This window comes from Etheostoma spectabile, chromosome 15 (genome assembly GCF_008692095.1).
Source record: "Etheostoma spectabile isolate EspeVRDwgs_2016 chromosome 15, UIUC_Espe_1.0, whole genome shotgun sequence".
NCBI lineage: Eukaryota > Metazoa > Chordata > Actinopteri > Perciformes > Percidae > Etheostoma > Etheostoma spectabile.
This window is the reverse complement of record NC_045747.1, coordinates 16,684,417-16,705,377: the sequence shown is the minus strand read 5'-3', so window position 1 is coordinate 16,705,377 and position 20,961 is coordinate 16,684,417. Positions and strand designations below refer to the sequence as shown.

Sequence of the window (20,961 nt, the reverse complement as noted above, 5' to 3'; positions counted from 1 at the left end):
CAAAAGATAGAAGGGCATCCGTGGTGTACACAAGTAAATGCAATCTTTTACAGTCAAAAAGAAAACGTCATTTTAATTAACATTTGCTCACTGACCAAAACCTTCCTGTGCAGATGTAGTTTTTTCATACACATTGAGATTTAAACACTGAATCAATCAAACAAGGGATACTTAAAAAATATAACTGTCTTATTAACAATACAAAATTTGATACAAACAATGCAAAAATTATTGGAGATGTCTCACACCTCAGTTGGTTTTTGTTTTCCACTCAACCCTCCACTCATCCCAGTCCAGTAGAGTTCGTTTTATGTCCCATCCTGCAGCTTCCACACCTGGAATTGATAATAGTAAAAAAATTACGTTTACTATGGGTAAAAAAATATATACAAAATAAAGTTGTTTTTTATAGGGTAAAACAGCTTTGTGTGTGCTCACTTTTAAGAAATGGATTGAAAATTGTGTCCATCAACTTGTGACTCTCGTGTACCATTTCCCAGTTACCTTCAAAAACAAAAACAAAGTGTGTTATAGAGAGAAAGCAATCCTATTAATCTAAAGTAAGAAAATGAGTGGAGGTTAAGGCTCACTTTGCTGTTGTTGTGTAGGATGTTCTCTGGAAGTTGGCGGGCTCAACATGCTGCTGAGCCACACAGCTTGGCACATTGCTCTGATTTCATCACGTACTGATGCTTCTGGTCCCGAACAAACACACACGCAGCCTGAGATAAACAGAGCGGAGTTAAACAGCATACAGTGTATGTTATACGGCTCTTAAACACATTATTGATCTGTGGAGGTGAAAGATTACATACCATTTTGTACTCCCAATAGGTAAGGCATGTTGTTTCCCTTCAAAGCCAAATTCAGTTCCTCTGGGCTACAAAATAATAAGCTAAATTGTATTAAACTTTTATTGTGCATACTTTTCCATCATATAAGCAAAACATTAAATTACCTTTTTACAACTTCCTGTAGCCTCACTCCAAGTTTGATTGGCACAGTTTTCCTAAACTCTAGGGGAAAAAAAGAAGAATTAACATTTCAAATATCCACATTTATTGTGTCTCAACGCAGCAACTATTTTATACATAAAATAGTCACAAAAATGTCAGCAAATTTCTGATTCTTACCAAAGAAAACTGGTTCCTTCTGATTGGCCTCCAGTGGACTCAGAATCCGTCTGTCTCTCAGGTACTGCTGCAACACGATCGAAAGCCGTGCCTCGTTTAAGGTTTCCATGACAACCGATCGCACAGCCTTGTAGTTGGCAAAGAGGTGGAGGATGGTGAAGAGAAAAAAGAGGCTGAGAGTCAGTCTGAGGGGCAGAAATAGAGAGGGGAATGAGGGTAGATGACATAGAAGACATGACAGACTCTTCTTCGCCCTGTAGAAGATTCTTATGGTAATGTTCTGTGTAATAATACCTACATTAGATTATCAGTGACGAGGGGAATGAGTATCAAACTGATCAGCAGTCCAGCAAGATTCACTAAAGTCTCCTGTGGGAAATAAAAGGCTTTATTACAAGAATGAAAAATACCACCTTGCAACCCACAGCGCCCCCAGATATGAAAGAGGTATTATTTTTAAACTCAGAAAGCAGCTATTTGCAGTGCAATGAAGACATGTTACAGTAAGAAAAGCACATCTGTAAATAAGAAAATCAATGATGGCTGAATTCCATTTACAGGCTTCAGTTTTAGGGTCCTGGTATTATGCATGCTGGCTCACTGCCATGGCTTACAGGGCCATCATTAATATTATTACTAACTTCTGTTGCTGTCAAAATGTCTGCTGTGTACAGAGTCTATTGTACTGCTTTATGTATACTGTGATGGGCCACACGCCCGTTTCATATCTTCAGCTGTCCTGTCGAATAAAGGACTAAAATGCCCAAAACATTATCTTAAAAAAAATATGATTGTATATATTGATTCAAATTATTGTTAATAATTTACTACTTTTCCCTGGTACAATTCAAATAGAAGAGCACATGATTTGGGTACAGGAAATAAACCTCTGTACCACAACTGTGCACAATGTCATTCATCACATTTAATTACACCATTCACAGTGGTTCTCTCCCTGATAAACAGTCTGATGAAGTTATACTGTAGGTAAAAAAAATAAAATAATAAAGTACCTGGCTGCCATCTTTGGCAGAGATGTCAGCCATGTTGTCCCTGCGAGCCTGATGAACAGTCAGAGCAGCTCTGGTCGCACCGCCTGCCACTCCAACAAGGGACTGGAAAACACCAACACATGAATCAGCCTATATTTATCCATACATACCTAAAAGCCATAATGATTAAAGTTGATATAGGTCAACAATAGAATATTTTGACAATCATCTGCGATTTTTTCTGTGGTTCGTGACCCCTTCAAATGAAGCACGGTCTACTTGCGACCCCTAGTCACGGGTTGCAAGTGTCTTTGGGTGATGATTTTGTCTTCCGAGATTGTTGTATTAGAATTTTTTAGGGGCTTTCAAGTGGAAAATGACACAGTAACTCGTGAGCAAAAAGCACTGTAATAAACATAATGTGGTATAGCAGACTAACCCTAATCCAAAAAATGTGTATTATTTGTCTATTATTATATGCATATTGTACAATACTGTTAAATAAAAGTCTAAGCTCAAGGTTCACTTACTTAGTTAATTAGTTATCTTTTGGAAAAGCAAATTAATTGAACCTTGAGTGTTTAAAGAGATATTCTGCTGATTTAAATCCAGCTCTCTGTCATGGCAGTGTGTGCAGATGATCAGTGAGTGGTTTCCCTCTGTGGTGCCGTGCACTGGAGCTCCTAGGAGCCAAGGTCTGCCAAGACCCGCCAGATGATGCGAACTGACTCAGGGAGGTCCACTGAGTGAAACGCGTCATCTGGCGGATATCAGCAGACCTCATCTGCTTCGAGGTCCGTGCACTGGCGCCACGGTGGGAAGCCACACACTGTTTATCTGCACACACTGCCCACACAAATATGACACAGAGATGGAGTAAAGTATCCCTTTAAGCTATTTAAAGGTTTTCTTCTTACCTTGAATATCCCTGCAGTGCACACAATCAGGGTAAAGCAAGCAGGAAAGTATGGAGCTGATATTTCCATGAACATGGCAATGTCATTGAGAACATCAGCAAAAAGTCTGGAAAGAAATTAAAAGGAAAAAGAACTTCAAATGGGTTCATGATAATGAGTAGACTGACTGCATATTTTCAAACTAGTGGTCTAGTGGTCATGCATACCTCCATCTTTTGGCCTCAGAGTCCAGTTTAGTCCTGGAACAGAGACAATATCATAAAGAGGAATTTCCCTCGGTGAAAGAGCAGCACACATAAAAAAAGTACAACTGGAGAGCATATGTGAGCTCCCAAAACTTTAATTGCACTGAAAAAAAGACATATGAGCGTACCCTTTCTGCCAAGCAAAGAGGATTCTTCCCAACATGCCAGTTCCATCTGCAGGGGAAACATGACTTAACAAGTTGTACTTACCATGCAAAAGTAATGTACATGCATTGTATATTTTAAGGGATCACCTCTTAGTAGCCAGGTCACTGTGGCTGCAGCTACTGTTGCTTCTTGGTTTCCAACACCGACACCTTTGAGAGAAGCCTGAGTGGCCAGGGTGCTTGACAGAGAGCTGCAGAAAGCCTAAAAGAGAGAGAGGGAGAGAGAGAGAGAGAGAGAGAGAGAGAGAGAGAGAGAGAGAGAGAGAGAGAGAGAGAGATTTTTGAAAATCTTATGGTAACGATAATTTTTGGAATAGTTTTGGTGCATTTTTTACTGTACCTGCACCGTATCCCAAAACTGGTACTGTAGGTAATCATCACTGACGCTCTCTGGATAGCCTTGAGGCAGAAAGACACTCTGAAATAAAATGTTAAAATGTGAGTCTGACGGGGGAGTGGATGAGCAGTCAATGTAGCTACAGTACTGTTCAAAAGTGTGTAATCAGCTGTTGTATTGATGTCTTTCTTCTTTCCTTCAGTAGTAACTATTTCAACAGAGATAAAAACAGTATGATTCAAATGTACTTTTCACATTTAAAATCGTTTGGGTCTAATAAAAAGGATTAAATGGTTAAAAACTTCTATATGGTCAATTTCCCCACAGTGTTGAATGACAGGAAACAATACTGCTGGAACTTGGATTTTTGTTCTGTTTCATAGTCCAGAAAAGCTTCAGTGACCCTCGCTTATAATGAACCACAACGGTGCAGTTTGGCCTCTAAATATTTAGGGAAGCCGTTTTTCTTTGGGCCCTCTGTAGTCTCCTCAGCTCGGTTGGATGAAGAGGTTTAAATTGTGATTTGTCAGTCCATAGTAAGTTCAGCTGATATTCTAATAACTAACCATGCTTGTTATAGGCTGCATTATTGTGTGCTTGCCACTTGAACAGGAACCTGTTCCTGATTTCTTCTATTCTTACTGACTGTTGAGAGGGATCTTTGTCTCTTACTGTCAGTCTGGTTCAACCACTGAACAGCGTTTTGTTCTCCATGTACAAAAAACCCCCTTTCATACAAAATAACATCTACTTGTAAAGAGAACTTTCTACAACCTAAAAGCATGAAAGACTATTCAAACATACTGCTGAGCCATCTGACTGGACCCAATCAAGCTTCTGTCGCAGGAGATTATACACTTTTGAACGGTTGTGTACATGGAAACGTTAGAAATCCTTACTTTAAAAACTCCAATAATAGCGTTTCCTCTTGATTCACCTTCACTTCCATTTCTTCTCCTCTCCATCACTCTATCCTTTGCAAAATACATCCAGGACTCTGCACTGCCGTATCTCTCTGTGGCCAGAACCACATCTCTATCTGTATGCATTACGGCTGTTAGGAGCAAAAAACACACCTGGGCTGACTAAACTAGCAAACGGATATATATTGCAGTCGGAAATAAGCTGGAATGTGTATAATTAATAATCTATTTTGGCTCAGTACAGCATAAACAGGCACAGCCTACGTGTCGTCCTCTCCTCTCGTGTTTTCTTTAGAAGTGCTTCCGTGTTTTTTTCCGCCTTCTGTTTGGAGAGTTCTCATTGGTCGTTTGAGTTTAAGGCGGGCCTCCGATCAAAACGTCAACAAATCAACAAACAGGACGTTTACTTGTAATATATTTCTACACAATGTGTTACTGCTGAGTAAACACACTGATAACAATGTATAATGTATAACTACATCAAACTACATGTATTTATAGGAGTATAATAGTAAAACAAACTGGCATTTTCACTTCCAATTTGGTACCAAGACAAACAACAGTGAGATATAAAAACAACAGTGTAAAATTATCAAATGGACTATAAAGATAACTTTGTAAAAATACCAAAATACACACGGGCCTACAAGAAAGGGAAAGGAAGAATCACCTGATTCAAACAGAAGGCATAGGAAAACATTTAAATAAATTAAAATTAAAAAAGATTGAATAATACTACAGCTGAAATTAACAGAAATAAACTGTGCAAGTATAACCATCTTAGTTTAGCGTGTTAGCCTAACACTTGCTAATTATCAGACAAAATGCAGCTGAGGCTGATGGGGATGTCATTCATTTTACAAGTATTTTGGTCAGAATCTGAAAAAACTGAAACAAGTCTTTATTTTTACTGATCAAAACTTGGATCAACATCACTGTAAATGTGGCAGTGTTAGCCAAAAGGCGCATTTTCAACTGTTCAATGGCCTGATGTTAAATAAGCCCTGAAAACAAAAAGAAAGCAGGCATGTAAAATTAGAACAGGAGAAAGAGTTCAGCGGTTAAGGCAGCATCATGCAAAGCAGGACATTAACATTGTTTTGCCTTAATTGCCTGCAGTTTTAAACGTCCTACGTTTTAACATTGACCTGATGGTGGTGCTATAGGAATTTTAGGGGATCGCCAAAGTGATTACAATTTCACAGCAATCAATGCAATCGGACAGCTCTCAAGACATTTCACTAAAAGCCAGAAAATGTCAACCTCATGGTGGCCCGAGAGGAAAAGTCAGGGGATCACCAAAGGCTGCAGGATTCATCCTCTGGGAAACATGAATTTCTGTACAAAACGTCATGGCAATCCAGCCAATGGATGTTATTTCAGTCCGACCAAAGTGGTTGGCCATAAGACCAACAAATTGATATTGCCATCCTAGAGACTGGATTGTCCATACAGAAGAAGCAAGCGGAGTGGGATGTGATAAGATGTGATAAGGAGGGAATGGAGGGTCACAGTTTTTAAACATGGCCTTGGAGAAGAAACTGCTCCTGAATCTGTATGTGAGAGTAAGTTGATGTTTCTGTTCCTGCTGGAAATTAAAGAGATGATTGCTGGCATGAGTCAAGGATCTTGTTGTTTATTTGGGCCGATGCATTTAGAGTAAAAATCTTTCCAATCTTGTATGGAGCATGCATCAGTTGTACTTCTCATTACCCCGAGAACGATCAAACTGCACTAGCAGCAATTTACTAATGTCAAACAAGGCCAGTTTGTTGTTACCACATTTAGACACACAACGCAAAATGGATCACAACCAGAAAAAAAAAATCCCAATTTACTGAGGTATGTCATGTGTACACAGTAAAAAAACAAAACATTTTCTGAATATAATTGTACTTGTGGCTCCATGTGCGTCAATTCCCCCTTGTTGTACTTTCTTGAAACAGAAAGGATGTCCCTGGACATAACAAATAACCAGTACGTGATGCAGATGGTACAATAGGTGGCGTCAGCCCTGAAAAAATGCAGTCATGTGGTCATCAATCACTGAGCCAAGAGTGAGCAAATATTTTCTTATCTCTGGGTCCTAGAGCAGAGGGATAGCAGGAAACTGAAGAAGCCTGTGAAGAGCAAGAACCTTGAGACCCAAGAGAAGAGTGTGTGTTTCAAAGTGATACAAGATGCAATGATCGAGCAAAACGCTTATGAGCTGCTGAATGGAAGATAAAAACACAAGATCTGTTTATTCTTCAAAGATAATTAAGAAAACAAAGAGACAGACGTGTAGAATCTGTAGCTGTTTAACCCCAAGGCGAGACAAGTGCTGACACACCTTTCCCAGAGTTGTCTGGAATGCTGTATGGGAAAGTGAAGGAAAGGTTGTGACACTGTACAGTGTGTAGAACTGTGACTAACGAGAGGAACCCTGACATCTTTTCCAAGAAACAGAACATGAGAATTAATATAGCTGAGGGAACAAAAGGGTTTGACAAGTGCATGTGTGGGAGGGCAAGACAGAAAAGACAAATAGAGGCGGCACAGTGAATGGGCGTGGAAGTTTCACACTGAGTTTCACTCCAAGTTCTCAGTCATTCAACAACCTATATGGCACAGGGAGAGGTCGAGCCTCCGTTTGTCTTTTGGACTTCCACTACGACAGCCGTGGTGTTTGGATGACCACGCGTGGAGATCCTAACTGAAACCTATACGTAAAAGGAAGCAATTTCATGTGGCAGCGCTCACCTTAAGACTGGAATTTTGTTGAGGGGACAAGAAGAAAATACACCTGCCTGCCATCTCACTAAGACTTTAATATCACTCTGAACCACACACTGGACAAACTAAGAGATTCCTTTTTTCACTGAAGGAATGTATTCAGACTGAGGAGCCTGTTAAATTGAATCAGGTTTGTACTTTAAAGTAGGGATTTAACCCTTAAATAAGGTTTAATTGTGTTTAAAGTATCATCAGGTCGAGTTGTATTTACTCCCTTTTTGGCTTTGGGAAGATTATGTTTTTACAGAACAGAAACCTCTTAATCATTCTAACTCACATTTAGTAATCCACACAAACCACAAAACATGAATGTTCTCACTGCTAATGATTTACAGAACTGTGTAGCATTACATCTTGAAACCACTATTACCCCATTCTAACACCCTGCTGATCCATTTTCCCAAAGTGACAAACACGCAGAGCAACTGGCGTTCTGTGATTGAATCAGAGATTAGATAAACTACATTTCGTATCTCATATCGCCTTAACAAGCCATGAGGGAGGTTGCAACATTTTGTGTGATCGTACAAGCTTTTCAAGCTCAAAAAAAAAAAATTGGATAGTTAACAGGGATGTCTTGACACTGTCTGTGCTCCATGTTACGACACTCAAACTGCACTTCCGTTTCAATGTTGGAAATACCCAGTTCAGATTAATTATGATGCACACTAGGGAGAACATACTGTTCAACATACTTTTGTCGAAGAACATGTTTAGACTTGTAGGGCATATTTATTTGAAATTCATTATACTGGGATTGTCTTGCCTATGCAACAGGTCAGTCGGGTTTGACATAGTTCATAATAAACGCATCAAACCTTAAAAACTCATAATAAAAAGGTAAACACAGGTTACAAAGGCAACTTGGGAACACATTCCTCTGTATTAGCATAAACCAAATCACCAGCTTGCACCGCCTGGGCCGTCCGTCAAGGGAAGTAACAGCATTTCTCACAAGAAGATTCTAGTTCAAACCCTTAAGAAAAGAGGCAGATATTCCCATTGGACCATGTTGACTTATGAGTCAAAAACATACAGGCCAGGTTCAAGAAGGGGCACAATTGTAATACTATTACTGACGGACATTTTGAATATGTATGCACCTTAACAAATCCAACACTCTCTCTGGGAGCTTTGTCATTTTATGTAGTCACAAGTGTTTTGGCAGAAGGCATGCAGGGCTGAGTTTTTCAGGTTTAACAATAGATAATCTGACATTGGACACGGAGTCAGCATCAGGTTATTATGTTCAGAATGTAAACAGGAACATGAATAGATCAAGTTCAATCCATGTAGTCTGTGAAAATATGTCCAATTGTGTCTGGACAATATTCTGAAAAGAAAAATACACAATGTTCTTTACAGACATGTGGGTATTTAAGTATACACATATGTAATTAAACATTTACCCAAGCAAGGCTGGACCTTACACAAAGGATGAAACCAGTTCCATTAATTTCCCTTTATCTTGAAAAACAAACAATTCTATTCAGTTGTGAACAAAGTTAATTCCATAAAGCAGGCCACTCAGACAAATGTCTAAAATTGTCCTATGTTTTTTTTTGTAATGAAATTACTCTTTCTTGAACATGTTTTTATGTTTTGCAGAAATGTCTACATCACATCAGACACGTATAATCGTGGATGAAGATGTCCCACTGAATACCATCCCAGGGTCAGGCGACGCACAAAATAATCAATTAACAAGACAGGGTGCTGCCTCCTGCTGTGGTGACAAAAACCACAGGAAACTTGCCATCTGCAGCATCATCTGTGGGATCTCCTGCATCGGAATCAAGGCTCTGATAAATTCAGTCAAGGTATTTTACTGTCTGGGTCTCGTTTCGCAAATTCCACATTCCTCCTGGTTGCTCTGTGCTGTCCTGTGGTGATAAATTACCCCAGGCCTTCTTTAACAGCCCAAAAGACATTTTAACACTATTTTATCACCTTGATACTTGATGTTTTTTTCTAGAAATTAATTATGAACATGATTTTAAACTGATTACATGTTTCAGAAGTTGCCACAGAAAATATCCCAATATTTCTGTTTGTGGTGTCAGAGGCCCCAGGTGTAAAACATGGTTAAATACAATGGATTTTCATTGTTTTGCATCTGCTATTGGCGTTAACGGGTCTTTTAGCACAGTACTTCTTCCAAACCCCATTTAACATATGGGATAACATACTGTACATTTCTTTGTCTGTCAATAAGATTTTGGCAAATACATAGCTCACATAACATATTAAACATAAAACACTGTAATGACACCAAATAAGGACATATGTCATGGCCATTTCAGTATTTTGTTACGTAAATCAAAAGGGAAACTTAAACTTGTGACAGAGAAAAGGTTGACAGTGATTTAGCAGTTTTTTTTTTTTTTAAATCATAAATTTAGACTAAATTATAAACTACATAATTGCACTTTATCAGTATATACATGTATAGCTTTTTCCAATTTAAAATATTGTCTTGTCTTAACATCAACAGGCTGAGACAACGACAGATCCAGAGAAAGCTGCAACGTTTTCAAGACGGGCAAAGAAATTTGGAATTCTCTCCATTGTTACTTGGGTTGTCATTCTGGCTTTAACACCCATACTGATGGCACTGATCTCATATCTCTTCACTCTGCAAGACTGATCAACTTTAATAAACCTCTACAGGAGACAACCAAAAGGAGTGACTCGGATGTTTATGGAGACAGACAGCGGACAGTACAAAGCTGCTCATAAACTACTAAAAGCCATAAAAGATGTGAAGAATATGGCTTTAGTGTGCTGGAAAAAATGACTGCTTTCCACTTTTCTACTTAACCATTTCTAATGGTTTTACACACAGAACCACTCAAGAAAACTGTATCAAAAACGTTACAACATTTACATGTTTTTTATATGCCGTAATATTTATTTAACAATATATGAACATGTGGACATTTAAAATCTAAACCATATAAAATCCAGCATTAACTATAGTTTGAAACATGACACATTATATACTGAAGATTAGAATTGTCATTCCCCAGTAATGACCCAATCCTTAATACTGTTGCACCTTAAATGCTTTTACAATCTAACACTCATTTTTAGGTACTGTATATACTTTAGATACTACAAAAGCTAATAAATTACCAAAAATCCAAACAGTAGCAACTTAAACATCAAAGATTGGGTCTCTCCTGGAAAAAGATTGGCAAGGCAGTGATCATGGCAATGCTTCATCAGAACTAGATCCTGTTTGTGTTGCCTACGTATTTTAGCACTATTGCATTGTTACCGTATTAGCTTTACTAACGTCAAACGTATCAATATGTCGTACTTTTATACAATCATAGAAAAATGATGCCATTTCATAATAAAATGACAAAAAGTTTGTGCTCTGAGTTGTTTGAATGATCTTGACACGCCCTCGTGAAAACGGCCACAATTACAAATACGCCTAAAAAAAAAACACCTACTTAAATAGAAAGTCTTAAAGTTAAGGCAACCTCGTTAAAGGCCAAAATGAAAAATACATCCATTAGGCAGTTCACCAAGAAGTTACAGTTGCAATACAAATATAGATATCACAAAACAATTCAGAGAGAAGTAGTGGTAATTAAAAGCCAACCACCAGTGGTATCTGGACACCTCCACTCTTGATTAAACATGCTCTTTGGGGTGCCGTATTGTTTCCAACTTATATTTTATACAACAAAAACTTCTTTACACCATAACTTTATAAACACAAATAACTGAATAGAGTACTGAGTTGAGTAAAATGATTAACGTGTGCTGCTTGCAGACACACTTTAACAGACTGTACATATTCATTCATGGACAGAAACTTGGTTGTAAAATTGGTTGCAGCGAATACAAATCTCTTGCAGGCATGTTTAGATTATATTACAGCATTTAAGAAAAAAAAATAGCTACTTTTATGGATTGACTCACTGCTGCAAGGTCATGACTATTCATATTATTCACGTAATAAAATGCTATCTTTCAATAGTGAGTGCACAAAAGTCACCGTAACAAAATGGCATCACCACTCACCCAAGGAGGTTGTGCACATTTGTAACTCTCTGGGTAAGACCGAGATTAACTGAAAATGTTATGATACTGTACAAGTGTGTAAATCAAGGCTGTCAAGACAGTTTTACTTATCGCAGATGGAAAGCGACGGGGGGGGGGGGGGGGGGGGGGGGGGGGAATGGACGGCAGCTGTTTGAGTGCAGTAATGACATAAAAAGCGATTTACTGTGTAGAATGCATTTACAGTAACCACTATGTTTATGGCCAACGTCTATGAACCAATACACTTCTGGTGCTAGGATGTATTGTTCTTCATAGCACCAGACTACAAATTCTACAGATTGTAATTCTTCAATAATAACCACAACAATCATACACAGATTGTGCGAACACAATAAGAGCTGGAAAACTCACATGTGAATCTTCATTATTATATAGTGGAAATTCCTTACATAGAAATGATCTCGTGCGGTGTGTTTTTTTTTTTTTTAATGGCTGCCAAACAAACAATCTCCTTGAGGCATGTGTCAACTGTCTTTCTGATCGTGTATCAACCACAAATTCAGCTGATCGAGCTTGGCACAGAGAAGTGAGTCCACATCCTGCACGCTGAGGGACGGCTCGTCTTTAGGGAAGCCACCTCGTCTCGTCCTGGAAGATGAAATACCTGCCTTTCCAACACCGACAAGAGGCCTCTTTGGTCTTCTGGCCTCGCCAGCATCCAGGAACTCCAAAAATCGCTTGAAACGCCTCTGGCCAAAACAGGACTCCGAGCCATTCCGGCGATTGAGAGGCACCTCGAAGATGGTCTCCAGCCGGCTGAAACCCGAGTAACAAATTCTTATCAATGCTCAAGTTCAGAAAGTTAAGGGAGTATAACAAGATTTTATTTAGAAATAATGACGTAAGTATAAAAACCCAAATAGCAGCGGATGCAGTCGATTTAAGTAGCAGCATGAGCTTCCCTCTGGTGCCACCCTCGGGTCCAACTTTGCCTCCCTGCCTCAATGTTGCATAATAATTCTCAGTTTTGAGTATCTTGTGTGTTCACACCAAAATAAAACTACATAATACTCTAGGGGTGACCCCAAATAGTTGAATAGTCCAAAAAGACATCATGACTTAGCGTTAATATACACGCCCACTTTCTTAAGCCAAGTGGTGTGTTACCTGTACGCATTGTGAGCTATCAGCGTGTATGTCTAAGCTGTATACAGCAACATAAACATACACACCACTTGACGTGTTGCCACTCGTGCTATCGTGAGAAAAAAGTGACTGTTGAGTTTAGGAAACATGACGCAGTTGGGTTTAGGAAAATAAGAACGGAGTTGGCTTTAGTAAAGAAAAAAGAAAACGGACGGTTGAGTTTAGTAAATGTGACACAAAAGAAACACAATCATGGTCTCCTGGGTGAAGGTCTTGAGTTTTACCAACCACAACCAACCTCCCTACGCGGACTTTCTCCCCTTTCATACTACCCGCTACGGCGAAAATTCACACGCAATCGCAAGGTAATGTGAGTCAAGGGAGGCCAAACGGCATTGATAAACACGCTACAAAGAGAGTATGCGTCTTGATAACACGCCAATAGTAGCATACAAATTGGCGTGTCATACATACACCATTTCATGAGATTCGTCTGATCATTCTATGCTCCGATCGAAGGAGCCTGACTCGACTGCCAGTCTCACAGTCAAATCTTTGCAGAGATGTACAGCCCATCCCAGACCAAAGATTTGCGGCGAGACAAGTTGACGCTTGCAGCTACTTGGAACGCTCAGTCTGCAGATTTTACATATAACTACTAGTTTCCTCCCAATAAGTTAATATAAGAACAATTGTGATATAAATAACATACTGCTGCAAATAAAAAAAAATTTTAAAAAGTGAAAAGACACAACAATCGTCAGACAACAATAATGGAAAGTGTCCATGATCCATGACCGACGGTTGTCGTGTCGTCACATGATTTGACGATAAGCAGGACTTAATTCCGATTAGACTATGAAAATTCTTCTGAGACACCCCTAAAACACTATGACAATGCACTTTTAAAAGAAAAATAATAACTTCTTATTTGTAGCTCTTGTTTGTGAAGATCAAATGATAGTGTCTTTCTTAAGTCAAAATTTGATGACAGTATGCACAAGTTTTTCCTGTTAGTTTGAAATGTTTTTTTCATTCTGTGTACTAAGTGCAAAAACAGTACACTGTAAAGATATGTAGAATGAAATTGGGACACATGTGCCTCCATTTTTCAATCTAGACAAAAATGTTGTTATGTGGTGTGTTATGAGCATTTCAGCATCCCAGGGTTGCAAGTCTGGGCTATAGAGTTCCTCTGAGACCTGTCTATAACGTGTCTAAAGCAAGGCTTCACCCAAGCCCCTTCTATTGTGTGGACAACACATTTGCATGTTGTTATTTAAAAAGAAAACACAGATTTCTTAAATTATGACTCATTTTAAAAACATCAACAAATGGCTCTGTACGTTATAGATTTGACTCTGCAACTCCATATGTCCAGGAACACAGCATTGAGCCATATATAGTTTTTATAGGTTTTATTGTTCCAAACTTACTGTATTTGACTTGTTTACCTTCAAGAAACACTTATTGTGTGTGTTTATATACATCATTTAACATTAACATAAATTATAGTCAATATTGCAATGTTGACCTTACCTTTCAGGGGGTTTGCTGAAATTCTTATTGGTGTAAATTTCTTCCAAACTAAACTCCTTCTTTTTCAGCCTGTGGTGTAACATAATGGGGGGAAAAAAATGTGTTGCAATCAGTCTGAATATTGATCAGAGTTTTTAAATAGACAACCAACATGTCGACACTGACACAAATTCACTGTTAATGGCAGGGCAGAGTGTAACCCTATAGAATTTGTCTTACTTTCAAACGATAACCTAATTTAAACGCAGAGTGACTTCTGCATGACTATTTAACAGTACTGCATGTGTTTGGCTTTGCTGTAACTGATCAAACACGACCTTATATATTTATAATCACAACAGATGTTCTTTTACTTAAAGGCTGCATCTATAAAGACCTTACTGAACTTTGAATTTGACCCAGTGTTTAGTAATCAGCCAGCCAGGTTGTTTAAGATTTCCCTTTGGACTTGCTGTGTGTTACTAGTCACAATCCAGATAAATACTACTTTTTCTTTTTGAGGTCAACAATGAGTCGCATAATACAGTGAGCGAGTAACACCTTTGATAAGTTATAAGTGCATAAACCAATGCAGCATATTCAGTGATTATAGAGCATATGCTGAAAAGGCATATGCCGAAAGCCCTCTTGGCTGCAAAAACAAAACAAAAAAAACTCTGAAAGCATCGGGTTGATGAGTATTTTTAAATAAATTCAGGTAAACACCCATGAATTAATACTCATAATTGCTGAGCCAGCTCCATTTGCTGATAAAAGGCAGTGAGGTGCACAGTAAAAGTACCAAAAGTGAGTATGTGGACCTTTGAATTGAGATTATTCATACCACATACCGTTCCCGAGGACTAGAGTGAACTTCAGGTCTCATGTATTTGAGTATTTACCTGATGGGTTTGGGCAGGCCCATGGGTGTCAGGTTGTTCTGAGGTTTGGGTAAAGTTTTCCGAATTCTAATAGACGACACCTTCCCTCGTTCTTCATGCTTTTGCACGACCTGTCATGATGAACAAGAGGATTGATGAAACAAGTCATTTGGCAAGTGTTGTGACAATCCCTTTCCTTAATCTCTGATCAATAACCACTACAGTCAAACCTAATTGATATTGATGCTGTGGAAGGATAATTAAAAACAGCTCTAATTCAAAAGGCACCACAAACTACCTAAAACGGTTTCCACGAAAAATGATTATACCTTTATGAAGGAATGATTTATTGCATGGCACGTTGGACTACATCAATAGTATCTAGGAGTACCCTATAAACTGTCAACCGAGTGTAAATCCAGATGGAAGAAATGTACAAGTCATAAACAAATGACAAATGCCATTGTAAAGTCAAATTGAAACTTATGGTTATTGTATAATAAACATGTAACGGATTCAATATAAAAGTATGCATGATAACAATGTGTTATACACCAATAGTACAAGATGTCATTACACTTAAGTACAATAATGTATACCTTGATTTCCGAATCAGACAAAGCCTTTTCTTCTCTCAACCCTACATCTTCAAACTCCTGGCTGGAAGAGCTTGTGTCCTCGCCATCATCCTCCTCTTCACTCTGTTGCCTTCTCTCAATCTCACACTGCAAGGAACTCCCACTGCAAAAAAGTCAAGAGTTCATATCAGCACAGGGATAAAATATTTGAGAATCAAAGCCACAATAAAACTTTTTATAGAATTTACAGAGCGTGTTACCTAATGCTATAGTCCAAAGCAGCATTAGAGGAGTCAGTTCTTTGGAGGAATATTCGGGGGTATTTGGAAGAAGACGAGGTGGGAGAAGAACCATGAGTGGAAGTGCTGGGGCTGGCAGCAGCTCCTCTGCTGTCAACTTTCTTAGAAAGGAAAGCCAGGGGGCTTGAGAGGAAACAAGATGCGAGAGCTGAGAGGGAAGCGCTGGGAGAAAGTGCAAAACTCCGAGACAGGTGTTGGGTGGCTCGGTCATACGGGAGCGATCTTCTGGATGGATACACCTCCTTACGAAGGCAGAGAGGGGCGATCTCCCTCTCCACTTCTACACTACAGACCGTGTGTCGACGAGCCCGCAGCACAGATTTGTGGGCATGATGGACAGGGGGAGTGTGGGAAAACTGGTGCTGATGTGATGTGTTAATACTGCTGTGATGGGGTGAATGCAAAGAAGAAATCCAAAGTGTGTCATGGGGACGAAAGCAGGGGATCTCTGGGCAAGAGTAGCTGCGCAACAGGCGTCTCGACAAGCCATTTCCTGCTGAGCGTGAACTTGCTGCAGCCAGGGCTGCATCGTCCATAATGCTGGAGTTTGTCACCTCTCCACCTTTGTGTGTCCTACCATGCAAAATCCTGCATTTTCTCCTTTGGTTATCTGATCTCCTTGGCTTAATGTTAACCTTTCTTGCGCTAGACCTTAGTTGAGATACACCATTGCTGCTGTGGGTACTGGCTTGAGCGTCAGTGGAAAATACCTCATCAGCCCCATAAGCAGAACTTTTTTCTTTCCCATCAATGACATGCTCAACATCTTTATCCAATAGTAGAAAACAGGCTACATTAGGTTGGGAGGGTGAAGGAACAGGTTGCTGGTTACTTTCAAAAGGTGTCATTTCAAAATACACAGGGTCCATTAAGATTGTACCTTTGCCTACTTTAGGCTGCTTTTCTTTGGTTATCGAATGAAGGTTATGGGAAAATTGCTTTGTTTCTTGACTCCCAGCTGACGCAGATGATTTAACAGCACTTCCGATACCCTTTTTGGGTCTCTTGGACGGCTGATTTAGTTCCTTTTTAGAGCTATCCTCTTTTTGAATTTGCTGGGAAGTATTAAAATCTGTGAGCGTGAGTTCAAAAGGCTCCATTAATAGTGCTGATGAGGTAGCTACCAAAGTGCTGTTCGATATTGTAGCTGAACTCGCTTGGTTTGGCGATTTCCGTTTTTGTGGTTTTGTGTTGACATTCCTGTACTCGCTTGTGCTCTGGAGCTTCTTTATGCCAGGACGGACAAGGACTTCTGATAACGGTTCCTGGACAGCTTGTTTTGTTGCCACGGTGGTTGCCAGATCCCCACTGTTTGATCCATCAATGTGTACATCAGGTTTACCAAGACCGGTTCTGGTCTTCCTTCTTTTGCAAGAACCACTGAGCTGCTTCACCTTGCTGCTGCCCTTTCGGTTGTTCTCTGACACACCGCTGCTTTTATCCAGTGAGCAAACCAACATCACAACAGTGGAACTTTCGGTTGGTGTGTTTAACACGGTTTCATTCATCGCAGCAAGCATATCTTTTCCACCTTTTCCTTTCCTATTTGCTCTTGTTGAAACAGCCTGTCTTTTTTGAGCAGGCTTCAGCGTTTCTTCCTTATCTCCAATGGTATTTGTCGACACAACCTTCTTTCTTGGTGTTCTCAATAGGCCACTTTCTGAAGCCACATCTAATAACTCTTGCGTTTTTGTATTCTTTGTACATTTATCTGCTGTCAATCTCTTCCTCTTCACAAAGTTTTGGGAATGGCAGTCAAGTTTCAGGCCCCTCTTTCCTTTCCCAAGACCGGCAGCTGAAGGATTTAGCAGACACTCCACCTGCCGAGCGTCTAAAGTAGGCTCAAGTGTTCTTCTAATACCAATGTCATTTAAGTTTTTCTGGTGGCTATGGCAAACCAGACTTTCCATTTTCCTGCAATCACCTTCACCAACCGGCTGAGGACCATCAGAGTCAGGCTGACAGACCAAGGGGGATAATGACAGCATTTTGTCATTATCACTTGAGTCAGCTTTGTTTGATTTGTCTAGAGTCATGTGAGAAACCTGCCCATCATTAGCCTGAGACTCTTCCTTTTTGACTTCGGATATTAAAGTCTTAGAGGTAATTCTCCTTACTCTAGATCTGGTTTCTGTACATTTCCTAGGCAGTGGTTTCAGCCGGACAATCAGTTTGCAGTTCTCATCCTCCTTAGCACATGACATCTTTAACTTGGATTCATGTGAGGCACTTACATTGACAGAGGGCTGTAACAGCATGGAGGACCTAGTAACGGACCCAACAGACTCTGAAACTTCCCCAGAATCAATGCAGGGTAAGGGACTGTGTTGCGAATGCACAGAATCAGGTGAGTTTTTTTCCTTCGGAGTTATTTCACACTCCCCTGCATGTTCAGAGCTGTGTGTTGGCAACTCCACCTCAAAGGATATTTTTTTTGAATATTTAAGAGCAACAGTTTTTGCATTTCTTGCACCTTTAATTTTACTGAGCCTCTGCTGATTAGTTTCAGCCTCATTCTCACTTTGTGCTTCTGAATGAAACACATCACTTGGCTCTGAATGTTCCACATCAAATGTTCCATCGGCCTGTAGCTCACACTCATCCAGGCTTTCTGGATGGTCCAAGGATGGTGGTGGACTATTAGCTATGAAGAGTTTAACAGGAGTCATGACTATCTCTGTGAAACTGGCCATCTTCGACTTGAATGACTGAAACAAGGGGCCGATCACCCATCCCTTTGTTGGAGTTGGATTGTGTCCAACAGAAAATCCGCCGCATTTATCCATGTCAGATTTAGTGGTGTCAAGATTCTGTGTGGTATCATCCGCAAACTGCTCAACTACATTTTCTGCAGCAGAGCCATTTGGTTGCTTCTGTGGGCTTTTCTGGTCCTTTTCACTGTAAGAACAACAGAAAAGGAAAATTAGACTTTCAAAACACAAATCACAAGGCAGAAACTGTGTCCTTATGTAAAACAAAATAAAAATACAACGCCTACGTAGGATTTTCTTGTGAAAGCATCAGATCTTGTATTCTACCACTCACTAGTTATCTTAATAAAACATGCTTACAACACCTATGCCCCTTTATCCACTGGCCTAGTATCGTAGGTCATAGGGAGAGCTACTTGAACCATGCCTGCATCACAGACTGACCAGTTACTCTCAGACAAACCGATTCACATAAACCGTATAACTATTTTCTTTCTTCTTTTTTTTTTAAACCTTCCAGAGTAATCCAATTCAAATGTGAAAATGCCTACAAAGAATGTTTGTGAGCACTTTAACCAGATACATACAAATTTAAGTAAACCCAACTGATTGATTATCAGTCATACACAAGCTGAGAAGAATTTGCTCTAACACTTACTTATATTGGTGCTCCGCTGCAAAACTAATATCAAATCCATCCTGCAAAATAAATACACAAACAGTTGTTTTAAGAAAATCAAGCAGTGCTGCTCATACAACAAACAACAAAACCAAATTGATCAAAAGCACTTTGCGAATACATTTATAACAGAAATAGAATTTTATTGCACTAACTTAACATTTGAAAAAAAGGTTGATTTTTGGTCAAAACTGAGGGAGTTTGGTACTCATAACTTTACTTGATTAACTATTCAGTTATTGTGCCCATTCTGAAACACTGGTACTGGTTTACCTCTACAGTTTTGCACAACAAAAGAAAGAAGACAATGATTTGAATTGCATTCTATTGTGTTTATGTTAGTGGGACACATTAAGACACTGATTGCTTGTCTGCATCAGATGCAGCAGACCGTGAAGGAGGATTAAAACACTCAATTAACCCTCACACTCCGTTGGCTGCACAGGACTCCAATGTTGACATACATTGGAGTTGTACAGCACACCACCCCCGCACAAACAGATTAGAAACAACAAAAGCTTTATTACATGAAAAGTACCATCACTGGAATTTGACAGGCTGTAAGACACAGATTAAGAAACCAACAGAGACACAGAGAAGGTTGAGTGCAAGAACATCTAGAGCAAGAAAAGATTTAACTGACCTTTTGTTTCTCATGTACATGTGTACCTTCAACTCTTGACAGCTTGGCCTGTGACACTTGTACCTACAAATCAGAGAGATGAATGAGCAGTGACTCATTTGATTATGGAAGTATATCTGAACAAGATTTTTTGAGGTAAACTCCTACCATGTTTGCACTCTCCCTTTGTCTCTTTGTGGGGGACAGATTTTGTGTGGCTGGTTTGTGAGCCGCTCCATTGTCTGTATTCCTCTGCTTTTTAGGAGTTTGTGCTCTGATCTCTTGAAAGTGGCCACTCTCTCTGTGTCCAGATATTGCATCATTGGCACAGCTGCAAATGTTAAAAAAAAAAGTATTGTTAAATTATTATTTAGTTTTGTTGAGAAACTAAACAGCACAGTGAATCTGTATTAGGGATGTCCCAATCCCATTCCTTTAAATGGACATCTGCTTCAAATACCAGGTGTATTATTTATGAACTAATTAATCCAAATACTAAAAGGTCATGAATCAAAACTATAAAAGGTGAGCAGCTGAAATTATTGATAGGATAAAAGTTTAACAGGGAGAATGTATATCCTGAAACTGATATGAAGCGAATAGCTAGAGAGAGGATGTATCACTCTGTCAAAGTTCTTGGGACTACAAAAACACTCAGTACACTTTTGGTTGCGTAACTTATAACCAACACATTTTAGTGCAACATATCAAGCATTCATATAATAATGTTGATAACCTAATCTGCTTAAATGTGATCATTTCCAGCCAAATGTAAACTGATAAACTTTCTGAGCATGTCTTACACATGTTTGGTGCTAATAGCAGGAAACGGAGACACTTAAACATTTACGGTCATTTTTCTTTAGCTGAGGTGGGACTGTCAATATCCATATCCAAGCTTTCAAACATCCACCTGCTGTTTGACCACGTTATTTCAAAATAAATAATACAGGCTTTCTGCTATTCTGGTGAAATAGCTTGTGCTGCTCATCTTCATTGGTAACTGGAAACACTTGGG

The 20,961-nt window shown here is 39.4% G+C and overlaps 2 protein-coding genes and 1 long non-coding RNA gene across 5 annotated transcripts in view; 1 reads left to right on the top strand and 2 right to left on the bottom strand.

Annotated features, from left to right (window-relative positions):
• Nucleotide 1: 1 nt before the first annotated feature.
• Nucleotides 2-5,020, bottom strand: rusf1 (RUS family member 1). The gene is made up of 14 exons (XM_032537980.1): nt 4,691-5,020; nt 3,795-3,872; nt 3,542-3,656; nt 3,416-3,461; nt 3,249-3,281; nt 3,043-3,148; nt 2,147-2,248; nt 1,432-1,502; nt 1,134-1,318; nt 959-1,016; nt 816-880; nt 591-722; nt 439-504; nt 2-335 (listed from the first exon to the last, which is right to left on the bottom strand). Exons 1-14 carry the CDS (start codon nt 4,838-4,840, stop codon nt 250-252), a joined length of 1,293 nt encoding a protein of 430 aa, XP_032393871.1. The 5' UTR covers nt 4,841-5,020; the 3' UTR covers nt 2-249.
• Nucleotides 5,021-7,205: 2,185 nt separating this feature from the next.
• LOC116703220 (uncharacterized) lies at nt 7,206-10,674 on the top strand. The gene is made up of 3 exons (XR_004335375.1): nt 7,206-7,619; nt 9,098-9,309; nt 9,984-10,674. It is a non-coding gene; the product is annotated as an uncharacterized LOC116703220 (long non-coding RNA).
• A 39-nt stretch (nt 10,675-10,713) lies between these two features.
• Nucleotides 10,714-20,961, bottom strand: part of prr14 (proline rich 14) — a 12,978-nt gene continuing 2,730 nt past the window's right edge. For all 3 annotated transcript variants that reach the window (XM_032537863.1, XM_032537864.1, XM_032537865.1), the window contains 8 exons: nt 20,112-20,274; nt 19,965-20,027; nt 19,301-19,341; nt 15,893-18,829; nt 15,654-15,795; nt 15,076-15,185; nt 14,195-14,263; nt 10,714-12,325 (listed from right to left, as the gene is read on the bottom strand). In XM_032537863.1, coding sequence (XP_032393754.1) covers nt 12,034-12,325; nt 14,195-14,263; nt 15,076-15,185; nt 15,654-15,795; nt 15,893-18,829; nt 19,301-19,341; nt 19,965-20,027; nt 20,112-20,274 — 3,817 coding nt within the window. In that variant the 3' untranslated portion in view covers nt 10,714-12,033. The remainder of the gene's footprint in view (nt 12,326-14,194; nt 14,264-15,075; nt 15,186-15,653; nt 15,796-15,892; nt 18,830-19,300; nt 19,342-19,964; nt 20,028-20,111; nt 20,275-20,961) is intronic.

Bases quoted from the DNA above. Each gene is read 5' to 3' on its own strand.
- rusf1 (XM_032537980.1), bottom strand. From the start codon at position 4,840: ATGCATACAGATAGAGATGTGGTTCTGGCCACAGAGAGATACGGCAGT. The intron at 3,462-3,541 runs GTGATCCCTTAA...TTTCCCCTGCAG, and splicing joins AGTGACCTGGCTACTAAGAG to ATGGAACTGGCATGTTGGGA. The intron at 3,149-3,248 runs GTATGCATGACC...ATTTCTTTCCAG, and splicing joins TCTGAGGCCAAAAGATGGAG to ACTTTTTGCTGATGTTCTCA.